General features: G+C 41.5%; 1 protein-coding gene across 1 annotated transcript in view; it reads left to right on the top strand.

Annotated features, from left to right (window-relative positions):
• Positions 1-21,097, top strand: part of LOC126235484 (uncharacterized transporter slc-17.2-like) — a 353,312-nt gene that overhangs the window by 275,181 nt on the left and 57,034 nt on the right. Inside the window, exon 7 of the mRNA XM_049944205.1 lies at positions 1,975-2,130. Coding sequence (XP_049800162.1) covers positions 1,975-2,130 — 156 coding nt within the window. The remainder of the gene's footprint in view (positions 1-1,974; positions 2,131-21,097) is intronic.

Below are 21,097 nucleotides of genomic sequence, written 5' to 3'. Positions count from 1 at the left end.
TGAGAAATACAGCCTGGTTCTGATACCAAGAACAAAAGTGTAGTGTGGTGTTGTGCAGTATAGCGCTGTTTAGTAGTGTTGTATGGTAGTGCAGTTCAGAATAGTGTAACAGACTAGTAGCGTGTGCCTTCTAGATTCCGGATGAACAAATATCTATGCACCAGATGGTAATATGTGGACATTTTTTTAGTTATTTTAATTATTATTTTTCTCTTCTGCTGACATTCTGTGTGATTTTTCTCCCATCTTAAACAGCATAATGCTTAGTTATTACACTACTGGCCATTAAAATTGCTACACCACGAAGATGACGTGCTACAGACGCGAAATTTAACCGACAGGAATAAGATGCTGTGCTATGCAAATGATTAGCTTTTCAGAGCATTCACACAAGCTTGGCGCCGGTGCCGACACCTACAACGTACTGACATGAGGAAAGTTTCCAACCGATTTCTCATACGCAAACAGCAGTTGACCGGCGTTGCCTGGTGAAACGTTGTTGTGATGCCTCGTGTAAGGAGGAGAAATGCGTATCATCACGTTTCCGACTTTGATAAAGGTCGTATTGTAGCCTATCGCAATTGCGGTTTATCGTATCGCGACATTGCTGCTCGCGTTGGTCGAGATCCAACGGCTGTTAGCAGAATATGGAATCAGTGGGTTCAGGAGGGTAATACGGAACGCCGTGCTGGATCCCAACGGCCTCGTATCACTAGCAGTCGAGATGACAGGCATCTTATCCGCATGGCTGTAACGGATCGTACAGCCACGTCTCGATCCCTGAGTCAACAGATGGGGACGTTTGCAAGACAACAACATCTGCACAAACAGTTCGACGACGTTTGCAGCAGCATGGGCTATCAGCTCTGAGACCATGGCTGCGGTTACCCTTGACGCTGCATCACAGACAGGAGCGCCTGCGATGGTGTACTCAACGACGAACCTGGGTGCACGAATGGCAAAACGTTTTTTCGGATGAATCCAGGTTCTGTTTACAGCATCACGATGGTCAAATCCGTGTTTGGCCACATCGCGTGAACGCACATTGGAAGCGTGTATTCGTTATCACCATACTGGCGTATCACCCGGCGTGATGGTATGGGGAGCCATTGGTTACACGTCTTGGTCACCTCTTGTTCGCATTGATGGCACTTTGAACAGTGGACGTTACATTTCAGATGTGTTACGACCCGTGGCTCTACCCTTCATTCGATGCCTGCGAAACCCTACATTTCAGTAGGATAATGCACGACCGCGTGTTGCAGGTACTGTACGGGCCTTTCTGGATACAGAAAATGTTAGACTGCTGCCCTAGCCAGCACATTCTCCAGATCTCTCACCAATTGAAAACGTTTGGTCAATGGTGGCCGAGCAACTGGCTCGCAACAATACGCCAGTCACTACTCTTGATGAATTGTGGTATCGTGTTGAAGCTGCATGGGCAGCTGTACCTGTACACGGCATCCAAGCTCTGTTTGACTCAACGCCCAGGCGTATCAACACGGTTATTACGGCCAAAGTTGGTTGTTCTGGGTACTGATTTCTCAGGATCTATGCACCCAAATTGCGTGAAAATTTAATCACATGTCAGTTCTAGTATAATATATTTGTCCAATGAATACCCGTTTATCATCTGCATTTCTTCCTGGTGTAGCAAGTTTAATGGCCAGTAGTTTACAAACACATTTGAAGCTATGTTGAAGTATTTTGTGCTATACTCATGCCATTTCATGTGCAACATTCGGTCTGTTCATTCATGTAGATAACAGATAAAAGAAATAGCAAAAAAAAATCTCCATAAGATTTTGGGATTGAACCTAGATTGTGTTGACTTCTAGCCCCAGAATTGTGGATGACAAGCAGGCAGTCATCTTCAGATAAGTTTCACGACTGGCGATGACGACTCCATATCGCTGTGTTTAGTCCAGAAATTATCGTGTTGTACCTCAGCACCTTGTTTACCTGTTCGAACAGCGCACCTTCCGGCCAGCGCTTTGCTGTTCGTGCTGGGCTACAGCGGCTGCGATCCCGCCGTGCCCGCAGCCCTGTACACGGCCGCCGTCGTCGTCACGGGAGCCACCCCCGCCGGCGCCATCGCCAGCTGCATGGACCTGGCGCCCAACTTCGCAGGCGAGTCTCACTGTCCTCTGTTCTCTACCCTGTCTAATGTATAACCTGTTTATTTTACAGTCGCAACGGCAGAATGCGGAACTAAGCTTTGTTTACCTATGGACAATGGAAGTTATCTGGTTCGATTAGTTTTAGTGAGTGAAAGTGAATCTGGAAGTGAATCTGAATCTGTAGGTAGCTTAACGTTAACTGCTGGTGACAAAATTCAACTGTGAGAATCTTAAAAAATCATACCCTGTCGCCGGCCAGAGTGGCCGAGCGGTTCTAGGCGCTTTAATCTGGAACCGCGCGACCGCTAGGGTAGCAGGTTCAAATCCTGCCTCGGGCGTGCATGTTTGTGATGTCCTTAGATTAGTTAGGTTTACGTAGTTCTCAGTTCTAGGGGACTGATGACCTCAGATGTTAAGTCCCATAGTGCTCAGAGCCATTTGAACCATACCCCGTCTGAAACTTTCTGTAATAACAAAATCTGACTCTGAACTTTGATAAAAGAAAACTGATTACTTTTGAAGGTAAAGTTGGTCCCTGTGAAATTTAATTAAAGAAAGCATCTGTTCGCCACACAATTTGTCTTACGATGGTGCAGGCTGCTTTCGTAGCTACAGCACATCTCGATAGGAAATCTGCTAAATCTAATTACAGAAATACGCAGAGGTGCAGTGGGTACTCTGAAAAACATTGCTATCATTATTGGTTAATAATATTTTGATAATGGTTTTTAAATAATTGAAAATTTATGGGCTCTTGGGATGTGGACAATGGCTGATATTTAAATGAACTCAATCCCACTTTCATTCCCTTAGATTTAATAACAGCCGGCCGCTGTGGCCGAGCGGTTCTGGGCGCTTCAGTCCAGAACCGCGCGACTGCTACGGTCGCATGTTCGAATCCTGCTTTGGGCATGGATGTGTGTGATGTCATTAGGTTAGTTAGGTTTAAGTAGTTCTAAGTTCTAGGGGACTGATGACCACAGATGTTAAGTCCCATAGTGCGCAGAGCCATTTGAACCATTTTGAACTTAATAACATTTAATGAAACTTCAAAAATACTCAAGCTTCCTCTGAAATCATGTAACTATAATCCAAGAATTACAAAAATTGAGCTTACAAAAATTGAGCGCCACATATAAAATCTCTCCTTAAATACACTTCCAAACTCTAATTCTTAAATCCATTTCTCTCTCAATGATCTATAAATCCTAAGAATGAAAGGATTCCTGACCTGGATGCCCGACGAACCAAGAATGCTGCATTATTAAACCGTTGCTGCAAATAAAAACAAACCTTATGATCACTTGTAATCCATTCTTCACCAATTTTTTTTCCTCTTCGGCATAAGTTTCTATTGACTCATAATATAATTCCAAAGCCGGCCGCCCTGACCGAGCGGTTCTAGGCGCTACAGTCTGGAACCGCACTGCTGCTACCGTCGCAAGTTCGAATCCTGCCTCTGGCACGGATGTGTGTGATGTCCTTAGGTTAGTTAGGTTTAAGTAGTTCAAAGTCAAGGGGACTGATGACCTCAGATGTTAAGTCCCATAGTGCTTAGAGCTATTTGAACCATTTTATAATTCGAAAACTCGACTGTCCCCATCCAACACCAAAGCTCAATTGAGTGTCTCCTCTCCTCTCTCGCGATTACCAAATAAATGTAGCGTGCATCTTCACAGAACAAAGATCATCACTGACTCATCTCTGTGCGGCGCAGCATCCCTGTCGAGGCTGCGCGCGCATGTCAAATGGTTCAAATGGCTCTGAGCATTATGGGACTTAATATCTGAGGTCATCAGTCCTCTAGACTTAGAACTACTTAAACCTAACTAACCTAAGGACATCACACACATCCATGCCCGGGGCAGGATTCGAACCTGCGACCGTAGCAGCAACGCGCGCGCATATCTAAGCAATTCAAACGTTACGAGCGCGATTTCAGACACCCAAAAACAAGAAAAAATTCTACAAAAATTAACACTCACTCGTTTCAAAGGGACCAAGAGAGTCCGACAATATTCGACAGTATACGACTGACGAACGTGGGTCGGCACTGTGCAGCCAAAGAGTGTGTTACTGCTGCACCGTATTCTCAGCGTTTGTTGCGGTGGATGGTCATCGCGCAAATATACGCTATCGAAGAAAACGCTCAGACGGAAATGTTTAATAAATAACGTAGCTCGTTTCTGTCGAGAAGTGGGAAATTTTACTAATACCGTTAGAAAGAGCTATGGAGAGAACAGCGGCCGCAGTAGGAAAGAGTGTAAGGACAGTGCGTAATGTTATGAACGACGTTAAGAACGCCAGACAGAGTGGTCAGAAAATTGTGATCCCAAGGAAGAAGAGAATTGGGAGGAAAACCGTCTCGACGAGTTGATTAAGCGTTAGGTGAAAAGAAAGTTCGCGACGTTAAAAGAGAAACATCCACACTTCGAAAGCATTACAGCTGGGCGAAGGAGGGTACAAAAATTATTTTCACAGGGAAACGAATCAATTTCTGGAAAAGTTTGAAGGATATGTTATGTTTTAAAAAACTTGGGTATAGAAGAATATTTTTGGTTGAGAGGGAGGACACTGTAGAACGGCATGCACGCTTTCTTAACACGATGAGCGAAAACGAGAAAGGTGCGAAGAAACCCGTCGTTCATACTGAAGGAACATGGGCATATCCGCACTATACCAGTAGTTGTCAAATATTTTTACTCAGTAGCCAATAGTGACTTTCCGGAGCAGCACCAAGGGCTGCGTATCTGCTAATCTTATTATAAATTGGTAACCTTCATAAATTAGTATACTATGAGCCCTCAGCAGACCAGCTGCAGTAAGGGTGCCATAATTTGGCACCATTCGAAACACTTTGTATCGACTGTTCTCTGTTTCGCATTGGTGCTACCTCACCAATGGTGTTGGATAATATGGGTATTATTATAAAATACGGCTAAGAACCGCGGACCGCATGAACACAGGATTTGATCCGCATCTGCCCGCGAGTCACAATTAGACGATCACTTATACTGTTAATAAATATTGGCAGCGTAGTGATGTATCATGCCTGCAGAAGAAAGAAAGTTCTGAACAGAGCAGTAGTGGTTCATGCGGGGGAAGAAACAGAGTACATTTAGGTTCAGAGCTCACCTATGTTTCGAGATCTGCATCGGAAGGTGATCACAACGAGAAAATTATATAAAATGTTTGCAAGAACGCCTAATACTGAATATTAACTATTTGATTATAAAACAAATTTTATTTATCCACACGTGACTGGAAAATGATGTGTTAATAGCAAATGCAGGCTCATGTTTCTTCGCATATCTTAGTTACTAGATTGTACGTTTTCCTGTAGAATAATGTCTTAGTAGTGAATTTATTTTTATCTGCTACACGTCCAGCTCAAGTTAGTACAGCGTAAAACAACAGTTTTATTTTAATTTCGTACGCTTCTCTGTAGAACAAAGTATTAATAGCAAACATATGACACGTTCGCTTCAGTTATTAGATCGTAACACAAAAGTTCTTTTCATTTTAAATTTCCTACTCTTTTCTGTAGAAGAATATATTAAAAACAAATGTACCATTGCCTCCTACACGCACAGCTGCATTATTCTACCGTAAAACAACAGTTTCATTTTCCTAGTGTTCATTTCCACTGTTTTTCTGCAAATGAATGTGTTAACAGAATGTCTATCTGTTTTCTCTGCTGCACGCGTATCAAGTACAGTTCGGGAACCGAGATACACTTTGTTTGAGCGCAGTTACACCGCTCGTGCGTCATTTGCAACAACCGATAACGCCAACTGTACGCAGCGCGCTCAGCTAAAACGGCAATTGTAAAGTGGACGGGTTAGACAGGCACTCTAGCTAGGCATTTCCCCACGGGACTGATGGGGGCGAAAGTAAGACCATACTGTACGGCCACATTTTGCCGGAATAGCAATGCCGTCAGCATTGCTGCAGTGTGTCTGCAATACACGACAATCTGGCGGTATGGCAGAACAATATAGCCAATGTAGCAGGTAGCCACCTCCGTAGTGCCCGGACATAGAATATTTCGTGTGGCAGCGCAATATCTGTCTCATTCTATCTGTAAATGCTTCCCTCTCGCTCTCATGTTTGTTTTCTGCTTCTCTCAGCAACAGTGATACAGTCACCTGTCTGAATGAAAATAGTATCGTTTCGCTTTTGGTGCGATTTTGTTGTGTACAGCAATGGAGAAGTGGACATTCGAGAAAACTGTGAATTTTATGAAAGCGATACATTTACGTCCAGAGTTATGGGCAATCGAAAATAATATGTATAAAGGCCACAACCAGGAAAAAAAAACCGGTGGCGGGCTGTTACAGATGAGATCGGAATCGCACTTTATTTTGTTGTGAGCTTCATCAAGTGTGTTTCCTGGTGCTTATGATCAAACAGAAAATATAAAAAAAAATTGTTCTCATATTGCAAACTTACCTTAATGAAATCCTTCAGTCTTGTGGTAAAGCATTTCACACTTCTGGTACATTGACGAATTCTTCGCTGTAACAGAGGTACAGTTAACTCCTGTACGAATCCCCAGTAGCTAGAAACCGAAAGCTGATCGCCAATCGGATCATGTACACTCTCTCAACTGGCTGGCTCTGAGCACTATGCGACTTAACATCTGAGGTCATCAGTCCCCTAGACTTAGAACTACTTAAACCTAACCAACCTAAGGACATCACACACATCCATGCCCGAGGCTGGATTCGTACCTGCGACCGTAGCAGCAGCGTGGTTCCTGACTGAACCGCCTAGTGCTCAGTCTCGATGTCGTCGCGACGTTGAAAATCCCAACATTTCTCCTTCCTTCCTTCCAGGAGTAGAGCTAAGACACGAGAGAGCCAGACGCAGACGGCTGGAGCAGGAGCAATACATATTAGGGTAATTATGACGTATCCCTCTGCATTCACTTGTCCTCTCTCCCACGCTTCTTATTGGTTATTCAAAGAATGATGGGCTATTCTGCGTCTTTTTTACATGAAATTAACTGCTCTTGGACTTTGGTCCATCAAATCGCCACTCATGTGACAGTGTGAGTAGTTGGATAGAACGTCTTGGTAATGAATGTGAAATATTAACGATACACAAAGGCAATAAAAATTATTAATTTGTTGGGGTCCATACTGCGACTGACAACTGGGGTGCAACGAATAAGCTTTCTAAACACGTCGTCAAGGAAAAGTTAAAGCGAAATTACAATTAAATCACTACGCTTAGCTGCAAACAGGCGTTGATATACGTCAAAGGGGACAGGTGAAAATGGGTGCCCCGACCGGGACTCGAACGCGGGATCTCCTGCTTACATGGCAGACGCTCTATCCATCTTGTTTTTTTTTCTTTTTCATTTTGTTCGTTGTGTTTTGTCGGTGCGGACGTCACATGACGACCATTCAAGTTCGTTTGTTGCTCCTTCCAGTCAGTTTTCTTATTACAGAGGCCAAACAGCTCTCTGACCGAACAGGCTGAGCTACGGTGCCGTCTTTTTTTTTTTCGGACATATCCGAAAGAAAAGATACCATCTTCATACCTATATAGTTAAGGCTCACCGGCCATTTCACCATCTTCTTCTGTGCGGATGCACAAACAGTGCCCGAACTCTTACGGGAATTGGCAAAAAGCCGCGAGTAATGAATATAATGGGCAGGGGCACTATGAATATAGTGCAGGACAATAAGTTGAGAATATGGGTCTCACGGGAGGCGTGCCAGAGATAAGTCCCTGCAATCGCACTATCCTGTGTGTCCTCGGTGCCTCAGATGGATGCCGGCACGGTAGCTCAGCGTGTTCGGTCAGAGTGCTGGTTGGTCTCTGTAATAAAAAAACTGAATGAAAGGATCAATAACGAATTTCCACGGATGTCAGGTGACGTCCGCTTCTATCAAATACAACGAACAACGGTGTACAAAATAAAAAAAAAAGAGGATGGATAGAGCGTCTGCCATGTAAGCAGGGGATCCCGGGTTCGAGTCCTGGTCGGAGCACACATTTTTGCCTGTCCCCGTTGGCGTATATCAACGCCTGTAAGCCGCTAAACGTAGTGGTTTAATTGTAATTTCATTCTAAAAAGCAATGGGCTGCAAGGTCACCGATGGTATCTGTTCTTTCGGACATGTCCGAAAGAACAGACACCATTTTCATATATAAGAATTAAAGTGTAGTGACTCGATACATTGTGTTTATTTACATTTTAAACAGGTCATGTATACAGCCTACCAAACATGATTATGTGTAACATAAGGAGCGTTTCAGGAAGAATAGTAGATATTTTAGGGTGTGACACTACAGAACAATTTGAATAAACCATTCTATAGACATGATCATTTTCTATTGACAACACAGATACAGGTGGTTACAGTTTTGTGAGTTGGCACTGCAGTTGCTATAGATTTATTAATCGATTGTCGTGTTTGTTTTGAAGTTCAAGTTATCAAGCTGTTCTTGAGTTTACGTAACTGAATTCAGCAATTTTTGTTATTATTTACTGTCCAATTTTACTGTACTGACTAAGCACGTCGCGCTTGTTTACAGATGCTGAGTCTGCCTGTATGGTATTTTAGTGCAGGTCACGTAGTGGAAACGCTTCTGCTACTTGTATAGGACACGGTAGACGATTTCCTAAATGAAGAGTATCAGAGTCAAGAGTGTTTACTTTTGTTTTCATTAAACTAGGTGGTACCACTGCAGCTTCCAGCAGTCGTAATTCATTTTAACGTGCATATGGACAAAGTGAAGGTGAAGCAGAAGACACTATTCAGCTGGTATAATGCAGTCCTTCAACAAGTACACCGACAATCGGGGACACACATCGGTGTTCCTCATACAGCAATATGATGGTCACTGCGTACGCAAGGCCTCTGTCGTTATCATTTACAGTTGATTCAAGTCGTTCTAGAAAGAGATGCAGGTAGCCGATTGGCTAGTTGCAAATAGCCGAGTAGTCCCATTAATACTGTGTACTGCTAATGCTGCTTCCAGTCTTGACTGTATCAGTAACACTCGTAAATCACAACAATATTACGACGAAAAACCAAATGCTATTGTGGAGAGACATATTCAAAAACGCTTCTCTGTGTATGTATTGTGTAGTATCACAGACAATCAGCTGGTTGCGCCTGTAGCGTTGTCGCGCCGCGTTATTTAGCCTTTCTTGAAAGCGAGCTTCCAGCATTATTTAAAGGGTTCCTTTGGCTACAAGGATGGGTGTATTCTTCCAGCATGACAGAGTCCCTGCAAATTCTAGTCGAGAGATGACACATCAACATTCCCCGGAACATGAATCGGCAGAAATGGCTACGATTGTTGGAAATCAAGGTCTTTGAACCTTACTAGCCCTCTCAGCTTCTTGCCTGTGGGGATGGTTGAAAGGCGAAGTCTGTAAATAAAAAGCAAGCACATGGGGTGAATTAACGTTAGGATAATGGTCAGTGCCGCCCCCATAGAAGAACGTCAAAATGACCCCAGAAGAGTTACAATTGCTTTTGTCAAGTTAATTCGAAAGTGCGTTGCTGTAGGCTGTGAAATGTATGAAAATCCACTTCGAACTTAATCATTTGCATTTGCTTAACGTATTCTGTAAGTATTTGTTAGCAAAAACAGACATAATGTCTGAAGGGATACCGCAATCACTGGTTATACAATGACACTTGAAGTCCGTCTTGATTGCAAAAATGTTTATTCACATGCCCGGTTTCGGTTCCTCTACAACCATCTTCAGATCTGAAATGACAAAGATACTAATTTACTATTTCACAAATGCAAACCTATCCTCCTATCCAATCAACATCAAATGTACCAGAAAGTACTTGCAATTTCGGTTACACGAGTAACCCGTCCACACACAGCAACCTTCACATGCTGCGTCACATTAAATTGGTTGGCAGAATGCACGTCACTTGTATTAATTCTGCCAACCAATTTAATGTCATTTCAGATCTGAAGATGGTTCTAGAAGAACCGAAACCGGTCATGTAAATAAACATTTTTGCAATCAAGACGGATTTTAAGAATAATAGTATTTGTTAGGGTTACATTCTAACATCTGTGCCTCAGTAATCAGAATATTGGACACAAGGCATATGAATGTTTTCTTGGAATTAGTCCCACACTTCCTAAAATATTCACTACTACTCCTAAATCACATTGTATATGTAGGGTGTCCACACATTCTCTTCACAAATTTAAAAAAATTATTACACCGATAAATGAAAAAAAATGAAAAGAGATATGTCTGAAATTTTTTATAACATTAAGGTGCCAACCAACCAAATCTGATCCAAATATTGCGCCTAATGCGCGCACAGCACGTACAACAACGGTAACAGAAAACATTGTTGGCAAGTGAAGTTATTTTTGACTGCTGGCTACAGATAAACCAGATGTCGCTTCACGACTATAGAGGCTTCACAGTTGCAGGTGCAGCCACACGAAAGAACAGGCATAATCAAGTGCCAGGAAGAGTAGAAAACTGCCAAGTGTAAGGATATAAGATCGTCTCGACTAGCCTGACCGGCCGTTTCTGGTGAGATCTGGGAATTTTTTATTTTGCTGCAGTATGATTGCTGGGATTTGTGCAGCGACACGAAACTTCTCACGCCACCATTAGTGAGTCAGACGACAAAATGGCAGAGAAGGAAGCTGCCGCTGTCCTAGCGTGGGAATAGAGTCACTGCACAATATTACTAAACAGAGGGGAACTACTGGATCGTCGTACGGAAGAAACTTAGTTACATTATCTATACATATTACTAAATCAAAGTCCCTCGTCGTTCAGATTTGCCTTCATGTGAAGGCTAATCTCAGGAACTACTGGAGCGATTCTGATACAGTTTTCGCTAATAGACAGACTGATTCAGAAGGAAGGTTTGTGTGTGTAATTTATGACCGCTACATCAGACAAGTTGTCCAGTCGTAGATACTTACTGCTGTCCTTGAGAAGGCGAGGCAGGCCACTTACTGACGGGAGAACTAGATGGTAAAGCTGCTCGATCCTAAACAAGATATTATAAATGTTTATATTAATTACTCGTATATCATATTAAATAATGCAATGCAGTATCGATGACTTCCACATACCATTGGCAGTTACCGACCGTATGCGATTGGTCGGTTCTTGCAGCGACCGTTCTTCAGTTACAGTTCACTGAAGTTAACAGGCGGTTAATTTCGGTCCGTAATGACCATCTTCAGGCATATGCTCTTACTTTCAGTTTCAGGTTATAAGCTCGTCTGACTTTTTCAGAAGCCTGGCTTGGCTCTAACTTCATGAAATGCGACAGAGTCGCAGTGGATTCAGAGAGACCCAGGAACAAATAATATTGTCTCTTTATTTCCAGTCACTGATCACAGTGCAGAGGTCTGAATATGGTCACTGTGGACCGAAACGAATTATTTGTTAAAGTTTTGTGATTAGCAATTGGATTAAAATGACAATACTTTTTAGTCCTGGACCACTGTGACTCCACTGCGATTGTACTGCAACTCGGGAGTAAATTTAACTTACAAGGGAACCTCCCCATCGCACCCCCCTCAGATTTAGTTATAAGTTGGAACAGTGGATAGGCCTTGAAAAACTGAACACAGATCAATAGAGAAGTTGTGTGGAACTATGAAAAAAATAAGCAAAATATACAAACTGAGTAGTCCATGGCAAGATAGGCACCATCTAGAACAGTCTGAGCTCAGGAGCGCCGTGGTCCCGTGGTTAGCGTGAGCAGCTGCGGAACGAGAGGTCCTTCGTTCAAATCTTCCCTCGAGTGAAAAGTTTAATTTTTTATTTTCAGACAATTATTATCTGACAAACTCTTATGTTTTTATCACTTTTTTTGGAGTGATTACAACATCCACAAGAAAACCTAAATCGGGCAAAGTAGAAGAATCTTTTTACCCATTCGCCAAGTGTACAAGTTAGGTGGATCGACAACATATTCCTGTCATGTGACGCTCATGCCGTCACCAGTGTCGTATAGAATATATCAGACGTGTTTACCTGTGGAGGAATCGGTTGACCTATGACCTTGCGATCAAATGTTTTCGGTTCCCATTGGAGAGACACGTCCTTTCGTCTACTAATCGCACGGTTTTGTGGTGCGGTCGCAAAACACAGACACTAAACTTATTACAGTGAACAGAGACGTCAATGAACGAAAGGACAGATAATAATTATCTGAAAATAAAAAAGTAAACCTTTCACTCAAGGGAAGACTTGAACTAATGACCTTTTGTTCCGTAGCTGCTCACGCTAACCACGGGACCACTGCGCTTCTGAAGTCACACAATTCTTGATGTTGCATATCTTGCGCATGGACTACTCAGTTTGTATATTTAGCTTATTTATTTCATAGTTCCACACAACTTCTTCCTATTTTCTCGATTGATCTGTGTTCAGTTTTTCAAGGCCTATCCACTGTGCCAAGTTATAACTAAATCTGAGGGGGGTGCGATGGGGAGGTTCCCTTGTTAGTAACAGTAGCAGTAGCCATATCTAAGTTCGAGGCGCTAAACTCCTTAAATTTTAAGCATATTAATTCGATATGTTGTCAGTGCTCGAAAGATTGTGCAACACAATGCAAAAGAATACGAAGCATATTTAAGAGCCTAAGTTTATTAAGGCTCCTTATCTCTGCGTAGCTACTGGAACCCACATCCACCGAAACCTGCTTACTGTATTCGAGCCGAGGCCTCCCTCTACAATTTCTACCCTTCATTACCAAACAGATGATTCCTTTTTGCTACAGGAGGTATCCTGTCAACATATCCCTTCTTTTACACAGGTCGTGACTTATGGATTAAATTTCTGTTTCCTCATTTAAGTTATTCTATCAACTCAACTAATATTCATCATTCTTCTACAACACCATCTTTCAGAAGCTTCGGTTCTCTGCCTCTCTGAACTGTTTATCGTCCACGTTTCACGTCCATAGGAGGCCACACAAATACTTGGGATTACAACTCGATAATTAATTCAGTTGGAAGGGCATACCGCAGAATTGCTGAAGCGCCTAAACGAGTCTCTATTTGCAGTGAGAATTATATCAAATACAGGGGATATAAATACAAAAAAACTTGCATACTTTGCTTACTTTCGTTCTATTATGTCATACGGGATCATGTTATGCGGCAACTCGTCAAACCCAGCAAAAGTTTTTACCGTGCAAAAGCGTGTACTAAGACTCATTTCTGGAGTAAATTCAAGAACATCATGTACAAACCTGTTCAGGGAACTTTGTGTTCTAAGCACTGTTTCTCATTATATTTATTCCTTAATGAAATTTTTTGCAAGCGATATATCTCTATTTCCAGTCAATAGCTCAATACCTAGTCTCAATACTAGGGATAAGAACAATCTACATAAAAACATAAAATCACATATCTTGGTCAAAAAGATGTTCGATACTCAGGAACACACATTTTCAGTAAATTGCCAGCAACTATTGAAAACTTGGTTTCAGATAAAGCACAGCTTGGATAGAGTTTGAAAGTTTTTTTGGTTGGCAGTTCATTCTACTCTACCGACGAATATCTTAACAGGTACTGTTAGACCAGCTTAAGTAAAAATGTCTGTTAGAATTCAGTTCTGACAGCACTTGGCCACTACAGTCAAGATTAGCTATTCTGTGTATGACAAATTTATTAAAAGTGCATAACTATGTTTCTTTCTACAGTGTATTAATTCTTTATTAGACGTTCCAGTTTGCTGTAATATATTCACCTGTTTTGACAATCTCCTGACAAATAATCGGGGTAGCTAGTATTATATTCAAATGTTTTATGTTTTTTTTATGTTCTGCTTTCTTATTTGTTCCACACCCACGAGAATCATCTCACTTTTGGATCTATGGAACGAAAACTAAATCTAATCTAAACTAAGAAAAGAAAAGAGTGGTTAAAATTTCAGTTTATATTCGATGTAATAGGGTTTCTCTTTTTCCTTGCTGCTGCCAGTCTGCATTCAATGCCCTCTACTTCGATCATCATTAGTTATTTGCTATCGAAATATCGAATCTCATCTACTACTTTTAGAGTCTCCTTTCCTAATTCTCTCAGCATAGCCTGATTTAATTCGACTGAATTCCATTACCCATGTTTTATTTATTACAGAGTTATCAGCAAACCTCGAAGTGATTATTTCTTCTCCCTGAACTTTAACACACTTTCCAAATTTCTCCCTGGTTTCCTTTACTGTTTGCTCAACGTACAAATTGAATAACATCGGGAATAGGCTACAAACCTGTATCACTCCCTTCTCAATCACTGTTTCCCTTTCATTTCCTTCGACAGTTATTACTGCAGTCTGGTTTCTGTACAAGTTATGACTAATCTTTAGCTCCATGTATTTTATCCCTGCTATCAACCAGAATTCGAAGAGAGTAGTCCAGTCAATATTGTCAAAAACCTCTTGTAAATCTACAGATCATATAAATGTAGGGTTGTCCTTGTTTAACGTGCCTTCTAAGATACATCGTATTTGTAGCATTGCCTCGCGTGTTCTTACATTTCCCTGGAACCCAAGCTGATCTTGTTCGAGATCGGCACCTACCTCTTTTTCTATCTTCCATAAATAATTAATATCATTATTTTACAAGCAAGAGTTATTATACTGATGGTTCAGTAGTATGCACAGAGGTCAGCACGTGTAATTTTTTGAAATGAAATTATTACATCCTTCTCGAAGTCTGAGTACAGGAGTGCTGTAGTGGCGTCAGAGACGGCAGAGGGACTAGATCCGAGAAATTATCGGCAGTTATGTTGATAGCAAACTAGAGATAAGAAGCAAGGTAATGAGAGGGAGATTGGGACTGTCGGGATACGAGAGACGTATTTACGAAGTATATCCTAATATCGAAAACATGTTACTGATGAGTGATATCAATCCATCAGGAAAATTGATTCACTTTATGTGTGGCCACGGATCGTAACTAACGTACCTGAAAAAGATTAAAAAAGAAAAATTAATACTGTATATGTCATTTTGAACAGTTGGAGTTGCCAGAGCGCATCGTCATAGAGTGTTCAAGATATGTGTATGTAACAGCGGAAGAACGGTATACGACTGAAATGGAATACTGTGCTGTGCGTAGAACAAAATAAATCGGAGGTTGTCGTTACACAGGATAGAAATGTATCTATCGGGGAGACATGGGAACTTAAGCAATGGTATCCAGAGGAGGTCACAGGAAGAACATGGAGAGAGAAGAAGACAGGAGATGGTAAGGAGAGGTAGAAGTGCTGCTGAAGATCAAGGAAGCAAAGAGAGATCACACGATATAGCGGAACACTAAGACGAAAACGACAATAATAGAAGGTTTTGAGTTTGTATATACGATGTTATAGGAACGAAACAGATAATAGAAGGAATCTGTTGAAGCGTGCCAGGGATGTGAATAAACGGGAAGTATTCCTCTCCGTTGACAGTCCTTGCATGCCCCAAGAAGCAGTCTTACGTTCAGCAAACTGTAAAAGTTACTGGAGAAGAGATTTTTAGGAAGCATCACATTGAGGATGCAGCGAGTAGGAGATGTGGAGGACGTAATGCCCTTACACGTTTAGTCCAGATCTAAATGTCACCTGTGCCGATATTACGACGTGGTGCTCAGATAGTGGATAAGAAAATTTTTGGGTTAATGGTTAGGATAGAAAACCCAACTATAATAGCAGTAATAGACATAAATAGTACGCGAAAGTCGGACAGTGCAGAATGTTTTATGTTGGTTATTAGATTATTAGATAGTGTAGATTAGGAAAAATAGCCCGTCAGAAACTAGTGACAAACGATGCGGTTAGCTGCAACAATTCAAATATAATTGCTCCGGACGTATGCATCGGTCTGCTGAAACCAGGATGCATTACACATACGAAGTTCAATAAGTAACTATAAATCATATAGTTTTAAATTAACGTACAACTGAAATAAAAACTGCATTTTAGTAAATCAAAAGACGAAGCATCACAAGATGGTATGAAACCAGGCTGCCTCTGCGCAAGTAAATGACCAGCACTGAATCATAAGTCAGACAAATTAGAACTGTTAGGGAAATGATGGATGAGGAAAATTTTAAGGCCAATAACAAGCAAAGAAGCCTGGCACTTCATAATTTTTGATGAAATATATAAAATACGGAGAAAAATAATATAAACAATGATGAAAGGAAGAGTTTTATTCAGTATGAATGACAATAGACTAACATAACAGCTCTTCATGTAATTTTGCTAAAAGACGTTAACATGAAGCTGATTCAGAAAAGTTAAACGAATTGGAAATACACAACATAAATCCAGAAGAAGTTCCAGAAAATGATACACTGATGAAAAAAAATAAAATAAAAAAACGTTACGACACAACTCACCGTTGGATACAGCGCCCTCTGTTGCAGGGACTTAATGTTGTAAAGAAAGTATATTTGGGGAGCAGGAGCGAATGGGAAATCATTCCAGCGACGATACGAGCCGCAGTATCCACAGAAGTAAGCACTTTGGCAAAGGGCAGATTTTTACGGTCTAGCAACTGGAAAGGAGCGCCTTGGAAACGGTGAACCTGTCGGCTGTTCGCGTGCTACTATCGTGAGCATCTATAGAATATGGTTGAACGACGGTGAACTCTTGAGGAGACGACAACGTGTTGCACGTTCATGCATCATGAAACGTATAGACGTAATGGCATGCCGCATCTGTAAAACAGGACAGGCAGAGATCTGAGGCATATTCGACGATAGAATACAATGCTGCTGTAGGCAAAAGTGTTTCGGAGCCAACCGTTCAGCGCATACTGTTGAACATGGGGCTCACCAGCAGATGACATTTACGTTTTCCCATGTTAACCCTATGACTTATTTACTTAATTACTTACTTACTTAATTACGACTGCAGTGGGCAGGGATCATCATGAATGGACTGTGGATCAATGGGAACATGTCGCTTTGTCAGATGAATTGCGTTTCTTGTTACACCAATTCGACCATCGTGACTGGGTTCGTCGTCATCCTGGCGAACGTCTGCTCGAATCGTGGACCTTGCCATGGGCGCAGACCAGTGGAGGCAGTATTGTGCTATGGCCGACGCTAACCTAGGCTTCCATGGGAACTATGCTAGTAATCGAAGACAGCATGTTATGCGAGGACCACGTGAACGTTATTGCGAGGCACCTGATTCCCTTCATGCTTAATGTCTTCCCCGACGGCGGTGGAATCTCCCAGCAAAATATCTGTCCATCTCACTAGACCAGATCGGTGTTACAGGGTTTGAGCAGCATGATAATCAAGTCAGGTTGTTGTCGTGACCACAAAATTTGACGGATCTGAACCCGACGGAATACATCTGGGACGCTACTGGGTGTAGACATCTGGTGCCATTTGTCTCCGGGAACCTACCAAGGGCCTGTCGAATCCGTGTCACGCACAATTTTTCTGTATTCCATTCCAAAGCAAGACCGAGACGCTATTAAACTGGTGGTCATAATGTCTTGGCTCATCCGAGAACTTTCAGAAGGATAGTGTTAAAAACACAAGGATTTCTATGTAAAAGTGGTAACAGGACATATGTGAAATGGTTTGAAGAAATGAATAAAGAGTTGTGGTGAAAAGATGAATGAATATAGCAAAGGGAAGATCAATTTGAAAGGAACTGAAATTGTTTTGTAGTCCTTAGTTGGCTAAAACGGAAGGGAAAAAGTTAACGCCTGCCTGTTCTGATTTAGGTTCCCCGACGTTTTCCAAAATTACGTTATCAAGCTCTGGGCCATTTTTATCGTCAATCTTTATGCGTCTCTAATGACATCGAAGTCGATTGGTCGCTAAAGTTAGATCTTCGTGCATTTCAAGCTGATGATATTTCCGCGAGTACTATCTCCATTAGGTTGTGTCTTTTCTCTAGTCCATCGAAGCGGAAAAAGACGTCATAAGCCAGGATGTTGCTATACACAGCACGCTTCGCTACAATTGCGCCAACATTGGCTCAAGCCTATAGCAAAAGCTTCCCAGTCGCCAACTGACGACACAACCGAATGGTCGCATAGGGAAGTAGGATATCCTAGAACTACACTTGTTCTAAGCCACTGTCGATGGCCTTTCGGGCACCACGTTAGACACTCGCCTTGGCAGCCCATCTAAATGAAGTGCAAATATTTTTGTTAAATGCACGGTTTCGAACTTTTACCTTCAACTGCAGATAAATTCTACGTGTTCGGTATTACACTTGTGTTGAGTATTTAATAATCTCAAACTAAGTGTTTGTTACCTATGACTACGTTTATTACCTGTGGTTATGGTAAGATATAGACATTAATTAATATTACCAGCGGAAGAGCTCTAAGGAGTTGTTAACATATAGCCAGTAAGGAATGCAGTTGATTTCTGTGTGCACATGCTTATGCTTTAATCTGAACAGGCGCATCTGAAAGATGAGGCTACAATCCTCGAAAGCGATTATACCAGGTGTACCAGTATGAAATGAGCGTTTTTTTTGTGAAAATGAAACACTAATTTTTAATTGAAAAGTAAAAACATTTTATTCAAAGTACTGACCATTGCTTTCTATACATTTTGACCACCTTTCTGGTAATTTGTGGACACCACGCCAATAGAAATGTTCGTCTTTTGAAGCAAACCAATCAGACACTCAATTTTCGACTTCTTTGTAGGAATCGAAGTGTTCCTCAGCCAATGTGTGTCCCATTGATGAAAACAAATGGTAGTCGGAAGGGGCCAAGTCTGGTGAATACGGCGGATGGGGTAGCAGCTCCCAGCCAAGTGTTTTGATTGTATCCTGAACCAGTTTTGCATTGTGTGCAGGCGCATTGTCATCTAAAAAAATTACTTTTCCATGTTTTCTGGCCGATTCTGGTCTTTTTTCGATCAATGCATAGATCAAATTGATCATTTGTTGTCTGTAGCGATTAGTATTCACAGTTTCACCGGGTTTTAGAAGCTCATGATACACCACACCTTTCTGATCCCACCAAACAAAGAGCATTGTCTTCTTGCCGAATCGATCTGGTTTTGCAGTCGATGTTGATGGTTGCCCCGGATTAACCCATGATTTTTCCCGTTTAGGATTCTTAAAATAAATCCATTTTTCATCGCCAGTAACAATTCGATGCAAAATTGATTTTCTTTCATGTCTTTGAAGCAAAATTTGACAAATGGTTTTTCGGTTTTCCATCTGTGTCTCATTCAATTCATGTGGCACCCATTTTACACACTTTTGGATCTTTCCCATAGCTTTCAAACGGCCAGAAATCGTTTGTTGTGCAACATTCAGCATTGCTGCCATTTGATTCTGACTCAAAGTATCATCTTCATCCAATATTGCTTGCAATTCGGCGTCTTCGAACTTCTTTGGTGGTCTTCCACGTTCTTCATTTCTTACATCAAAATCATTATTTCTGAACCATTGAAACCATCTTTTGCATGTTGCTTCTAATAGAGCATGATCACCATATGCCTCGACAAGCATTCGATGCGACTCTGCAGCACTTTTTTTCAAATGAAAACAAAAAACTAATGCTTTCCGCAAATCACCGCTTTCTGGTACAAAATTTGACATTGTTAACACGATGAAAACATATGATGTTGTTTGTTCCATGACTTGATGTATACTAAATATCTTTGACAGATGTCATACCAACCAAACAAAAAAAAATTAAGGCTCGTTCACGACAAATGTTCCCTATCGACACATTTGTATCTTAACGCTCATTTCATACCGGCACACCTGGTATTGCAATAAAATAGATCACTTATTTGTTCTCTGAAGCAAATTCGTTATTCCTAACTTTTCCGTCAGCAGCAACATTATTAGAAACGAAGCACACGTTTAGATTCGGGAAGGATTGGAAAGGAAATCAGCTTCTTCTTTTCAAGGAAAACATCTCGGCGTTCACCTAAAGAGGTTTAGGGAAACTCTGGAAACATGTAATTTCGAGTGTGGACTCGGGGAATTGAGGCGCTATACTTCGGAATGAAAAAGAAAACTGAGGGTTTGTTAGATGACGATCATTTTGGATTTAGGAAAGGTAAAGACACCAGAGAGGCAGTTCTGACTTTCGGTTGGCAATGGAAGTAAGAGTGACGAAAAATCAAGACACGTTCACAGGATTTTTGACCTGAAAAAAGCCGATGTAAAATGGTGCAAGATGTTCCAAATTCTGGGGAAAATAGGGGTAAGGTATAGGGAAAGACGGGTAACGTACAATGTGTGCAAGAACGAATCGAGGATGATTAGACTGGAAGACCAAGAACGAAGTTCTCGAATTAAATAGGGTCTAAGGCAGGGACACAATCTTTCGCCCCTACTGTTCAGTCTACACATCGAAGAAGCAATGACGGAAATAAAATAAAGGCTCAAGAATGGGATTAAAATTCAACGAGAGAGGATGTCAATGATAAGATTCACTGATGACATTCCTAACCTTAATGAAAGTGAAGAAGAATTACAGGATATGTTGAATGGAATGAACTATCTAATGAGTATAGGGCACAGACCGAGATTAAACCGGAAAAGAGGGAAGTAATGAGAATTGGCAGAAATGAGAATAGCGAGAAACTTAACATTAGAGTTGGGGATCACGAAGTAGACGAAGTTAAGGAATTCTGCTACCTAGACAGAAAAATAATTCATGATGGACAGAGCAGGGAGGAAACGAGAAGCAGACTAGCACTGGCGAAAAGGACATTGCTGGGCAGGATAAGTCTCCTAGTATCAAACATATGACTCACTTTGATGAAGGAATTTCTGAGAATGTAGCACAGCATTATACCGAAGTGAAACATGGACTGTGGGAAAACCGGAGCAGAAGAGAATCGAAGTATTTGGGATGTGGTGCTACACACGAATGTTGATAAGGTAAGGAATGAGGAGGTTGAAATGGTTCAAATGTCTCTGAGCACTATGGGACTTAACATCTGAGGTCATTAGTCCCCTAGAACTTAGAACTACTTAAACCTAACTAACCTAAGGACATCACA

Source organism: Schistocerca nitens, chromosome 2, assembly GCF_023898315.1.
Source record: "Schistocerca nitens isolate TAMUIC-IGC-003100 chromosome 2, iqSchNite1.1, whole genome shotgun sequence".
NCBI lineage: Eukaryota > Metazoa > Arthropoda > Insecta > Orthoptera > Acrididae > Schistocerca > Schistocerca nitens.
Note: the sequence above shows the minus strand (reverse complement) of the source record. Positions and strands in the feature narration are given on the sequence as shown.